General features: G+C 37.7%; 2 protein-coding genes across 2 annotated transcripts in view; both read right to left on the bottom strand.

Annotated features, from left to right (window-relative positions):
- LOC113215368 (protein krueppel-like) overlaps window positions 1–227 on the bottom strand; it is a 4,749-nt gene extending 4,522 nt beyond the window's left edge. Inside the window, exon 1 of the mRNA XM_052274229.1 lies at window positions 218–227. Within this exon, the coding sequence (XP_052130189.1) occupies window positions 218–227 (10 nt within the window). The remainder of the gene's footprint in view (window positions 1–217) is intronic.
- A 3,568-nt stretch (window positions 228–3,795) lies between these two features.
- Window positions 3,796–5,024, bottom strand: LOC113215278 (uncharacterized). Its single transcript, XM_052274228.1, has 2 exons — window positions 4,062–5,024; window positions 3,796–3,975 (listed from the first exon to the last, which is right to left on the bottom strand). Exons 1-2 carry the CDS (start codon window positions 4,596–4,598, stop codon window positions 3,796–3,798), a joined length of 717 nt encoding a protein of 238 aa, XP_052130188.1. The 5' UTR covers window positions 4,599–5,024.
- Window positions 5,025–5,466: the final 442 nt, after the last annotated feature.

The raw sequence follows: 5,466 nt of genomic DNA, 5'->3' as shown, positions 1-5,466 counted from the left end.
GGGGGGGGGGGGGGGGTAAGCGAGCCCTAGCGTAGTCGTAGTCCTAGACCTCAAATAAGCACAAAAATATGTAAACATACTTCTATGCGAAATCTTGTGTGATTTTGAATACTTTTCGGTGGTTCTTCAGAACGGGGTTTCAAGTAATCATCGTTCTTTCGCGATCACTTGACCGCAGGTGTCGAACCTTATCAAAAGCCAAAGGATGAAGAACAACTCAAGAACATTTCGCCGCGCGCGCGTTTTCCGTCGAGCTGGGTTTGAATCGTAACGGTAATTATCTAAGTTGCCCCTTTTCTTGCATTTTTCCGAAATTAAGTGAATTAAATTGCGCGATAAGCTGCTTTCGAAACTGTTAGTGTTGTGTTCTTGTATTTTTTGACGATTTAGTTCTTAAAGATGGATATCTCATCGATTTCATCTACTGTAAAAGAAGTAGAGGCTCAGCAGCACGTCAAACTGAAAGTGTCTAACCTACCCAGCAATTATTTGGAGGTATCACTTGTTTTTGTATGATTATAGACTATCTCTTGTATCTACTTTATCTTTTAATGTGGCAAAATTTTATTTTCCAGTTAACTTTCAAAGGGGTTTTGGGAAGACATGTAGACAGGTCCCTGAAAACAACATGGTGCATTTCCATTGAGAGAGCAGAAAAGGGCTGTGTAATTGTAACTGTAAGTGAAGATTTATTTGAAATATTTTAAATCATAATCTTCAGTTACTCTGTGACTTCAAGGATATTTTGGTATCAAATTATGTTTAGGTTCTCAACAAGGATGTTGCCCAATTACTGCTTGGAAAGTCATCGTCCATAAAGTATTATAAGCAATTGGTAAAGATAAGTTTGCTTGCTGAGGAACCACAAACTGTGTGTGTGCAGAAGGTAAAGTAAAATCCAGTTGTACAAACATTTATCCTAACTCTATCAACCTTTTCATATGTTAGTTTCATTCCACAGAAGCAATCTGCAAAAGGAAAACCCTTGGGAAAACCACACCTGTTGCGTGAAAGTGTCAACGTGAATACAGTTTGTGCAACAGTAGAGTTGTCAGCAGCTGACATGCAAACTGCTGAAGTCATCTCAGCAGAAGCCAAAACTGATAATGAGCTGAATATTTTTGATGTTGATCATGAGATGCTTCCTCCTGAATCTGAAAGGATGGGCTCGTGTTCCATCAAAGTTAAGGGAATTTCTCCCCCTTTTGTGAAGGTAAACCGACATTAATTATGTCATATATTTTGTTATTCCAAACACTTTGGTTAAAATTTTCAATTTTTTTTAGGATATATTGCTTCCATATCTTGAGGAGGAGCGAAGAGACAAGGGTATAGATCCTGGTGTGGAAAAAATTATAATTGGATGTGGAGATTACGATGAAGTGGACAGAAGCATAGTTTTGACGGTAGTTAATTGTATTTCTAATGTGTGCTGGTTATTGATTATATGTTGTACAGGAAGAAACTTAAGTGTCATATCTTCTGAAATTCAGGTTGTAACAGATAGGCAAGCAAATGAATTTTGCAATAAATTAGGGACAATTGAATATTTTAATGATAATCTTTCCGTATCATTAGTCAATGTTCAAGAATCAGATCAATCTACTTTTCTAAAAATATCAGGAATCCCTCTGCCATTTGTTGAGGTATTGCAATTTCTTAAATACTTCTTTGATATCCTGCCATTATTAACACTTTTGTTCTAGTTATTCATTTATTGTTCTTACAGGCGTTATTCCTCCCATTTGTAGAGGATGCACGCAGAAGTGCAGGGATTGAACCAGATATTGATGTAAGCATTTTAAGTTACGGAGAGTTCAACAATGAGGATAGATCTGTAATATTTCAGGTATGACCACATTGAACCGTCCAATATTCTGAAGTTTTCAAGTTTTAATATTTATGGTTTGTAATTAAAAATGCAATGGGTGCATGTATGTCCAATCTGTTTTCAGTTCTTAACCTTTGATATAGTGGAAGAATTCTGTTGCAAACTCAAATCACTGCTCTACCTCAAAAGACATACTCTTTCAGTGTCAAAATCTGAAAAGAAGGGTTTCATGATAGAACCTTCAGCCGCCACAGTAAAAAAGATACAGCAGTCAAAAGTAAGTATGTGTGTGTGTGTATTTGTGCATACATCTATTAAAACTTTTTTGCTTGTTCTAATGTGATTTTTCTTTGACTCTGCCAATAGCTCTCCAAATCAACTCAATCTTCTCAAAATGTAAATGAGTCTGCTTCCAGCAGTTTCCAGGTAACTTTGTTCTTTGAATACAGTAAAATGTTTATAGCTTCCTCTGCCTTCATATATGTTTTCTTTTTTCTCACTTAGCTTCCCGTACAAACTTTATCTCAAAGTCCAGCATTTATCCCAAATGAGTTAGCCAGTAGCAGTGGCTTGCAGTCTTCTGAAGGTATTCAGACAGCATCCAGCAGTGCTGAGGTAGGTTTATTAAGAAAAAGTGTGTGTGAGAATGCTAAAACTAGAATTATTTTGAAAAATAAATTACCACTGATAGATTTCTTACAAATTTGTCTTATTTTTATCAAAGCAGCTTATTCGAGGAATTCGAACTGACTGGACAACTCACACTGAGTTGCAGCTACTAAAACTAATGTTGGTAAATAAAAAATTTCTCAATCATAGTGCATCCAGAGTGCAGGGTGAAGGCTACAAAAATATTTTTATTGGTATGAAAACTTTGAGATTCAATTACACTGACAGCAGTATAAGGAGAAGAATGAAGGGCTTGCAAGCATTGCCACCTCCATGTATGGAGGATATTGTGAAGGAATTTGAAGGAAAATTACCTGATGGCTCCACTGATATTGACAATCTTATAGAGCAACACCCAGACATAATAGTAATGAAGGAGAAAACATCTTCAAGAGCCCCTGGCAAAAACTACGTTGAGTTTGTAGTTGTTTTGGATGGATATGAGGCCACAGGTAAAATACTTGTGCTTTTTTATAATTGATTAATTAAAAGTATCATAATTACAACAACAAAACAAACAGCTTTTCATGTTATGTTCACAGATAACTCAAAATTATTTCCTGGGGATGCCGACAAAGTCTTATTAAATGCCTACCTGAGTCTTAAACCTAAGTTTGACGATGATAAGACTCGCTCTGATGAAGTTTATGGAGAAATGCTCACCATAATGCATACTGCACAGTTTACCCACCTTAGACTTGAGGACTTGTCGACTAGAATGGGAAAGCTGGCTTCAGATTTTAAACTGCGCTATGATAGCATGATGAACAGCACTGGGAGTGGGACGGACCAGCAGTTATGGCCTCATTATGACATTCTATCTAGAATTTATGAGAAGAGCTCTCTCATTGAGCCTCAAAAAATCATGGGTTTTGGTTCTTCCTTTGTGAATTTTTCAAGACAAGTTAAACTCTACACCAAGCCTAACCCGCCAGAAAGACAAGAACGAAAACGGCCTAGTAAGTTTCTAGGAGACAGACACGAAGATAATCTGCTGTTGAAAAGGCAAATAGTTCAACAGATGACTAGACAGAATGACCTCATGCAGATGAGACTTGAGAGTAAGAAAGATTAGCAGTTTTTTGTAATAATTTTCTAGCCATCTCTTGGTTCCTGTTTGTAGATTGTTAAAGAAATCTTATTTTGCATCTTAAAATGAATTTTTTGTTTTGTTTAATGTTGTTATGTGCAACAAGGATTTTTATTTAGAACTATTCTATGTTTTATTTTTCAAGAAAGTTAATTCTTAGCATTGTTTTTGAGTCATTAACTCCTGATGAAACTTAAAATAAAATTTACACTTGTCCCACAAGCTCGTTGCAAATGTTCCATCTCTTCTGTTCTCCTCGGATGAGAGCTTGACGGAAAAGCTGTTGTCCATCTCCTTGAGGCACCAGTGGGTCGTTGTCAATGTAGTCATCATCATTCTCGACAATGTCTTGTTGAATACCATCCTCTACATCATCTGCATCCATCTGTACAAATGAATTTCAAGGCCTACTTTAGTGCAAAGGAGCAAAGTTAGAGATAAAAACAAACAAAAGCGCAACAGTTTGCTTACAATAGGGACATTATCATCATGAATGATGCGAAAATTGTGGAGAACATAGGTAGCTGCTTGATGGTCAACACATGTGTCCATGTTGTAAACCTCTATCCTCTTACTCCTTCTCCAGAGGTTTGTGTGTCGCCCCCAAGTGTGCTCAATTTTAACCCTTATGCGGGACAAGCAACTATTATAGCGTCTTTGGTTTGGAGCCAGATGGCCATTGTTGACAAAAGGGGTCATGACCCTATCTATATTTGGATATGCCGAATCAGCAACAATGTGCTCTCCTTCAGAAAACATTTCACGGTCTCTGAATAAAATGTTCCTGAATAATGGGCTTCTCCGAAACACTCTGGCATCGTGAAGGCTGCCAGCTTCTCCTAAGTACAGATCTCTGATGAGGAGTTGGTGGTCACATACCCCTTGAACTTTTATCGAGTAATTAGCATGGCGGTCCCTGAATGCTGCAGGGTCATCAGAAGGTCTAGTAATGTTGATGTGAGTACCATCCATCAGACCAACAGTACCTAAGATAAGAACAAAAATCATTTAAGAGTATAAAGCTTTTTTCCAAATTTGAGGACAATAAGAATAGCACAAAAACCAACCTGGGAATCCAGAGATAGCTTCTAGTCTATGTTTTATCTCCCTTCTCTCACGGGCATTTGGCCAGGTGATATAGTGCTCACCGAGGGCGCACAGGGCTCGAATAATCATTGTGTAGTATCGATACAATTCTCCTGGGTGGACACCAAATTGTAATGCGACACTTCTGAAGGTATCTGGTGTTGCAAGTATCCACAATACCATCAAAACTTTGATGCGGAAATCTCGCCTAACACGGCGAATTTGCTCGGCAGCTTCAAGATAATCAACGAGTTCTTCACAAAGAATCTTAGAGAAAATCACATAATTTTCAGCAATCAAAATTAAGGAAGGAAAATGTTAGCCTATAGTTTACAAAGTTGACAACATCAACACACCTCATATGATTCTTTGGATAATCGGAAGTGCCTCTTGAATGTTCCATTCCTCATTAAAAGAAACTCCGCCGGATCTACATTGATTCTTTCCCACAAAAACCCATCTTGGTTCTCGTCTGAAATATGAGAAAAGACCAAGCAGAATTTTATCATTGATGCTGATAGAGTAAGGTTATCTTAATCAAATTAATGTGAATTAATGCATACCGTCGTCAAAAGCAACTGCCGCAACAGCTCCAAAATTAATCAACAAGTCGTCTTCCATTGGAAAGCGTGATTGGCTCACTTCGGTCAACTTTTCTTACATGAAATCACGCAATCTTCTTCTCTTAATTTCGAAAAAATGCAAGAAAAGGGGCAACTTAGATAATTACCGTTACGATTCAAACCCAGCTCGACGGAAAACGCGCGCGCGGCGAAATGTTCTTGAGTTG

This window comes from Frankliniella occidentalis, unplaced genomic scaffold, assembly GCF_000697945.3.
Source record: "Frankliniella occidentalis isolate FOCC.00 unplaced genomic scaffold, Focc_3.1 Scaffold358, whole genome shotgun sequence".
NCBI lineage: Eukaryota > Metazoa > Arthropoda > Insecta > Thysanoptera > Thripidae > Frankliniella > Frankliniella occidentalis.
The sequence above is the reverse complement of the archived record's forward strand: the minus strand, read 5'-3'. Positions and strand labels throughout refer to the sequence as shown.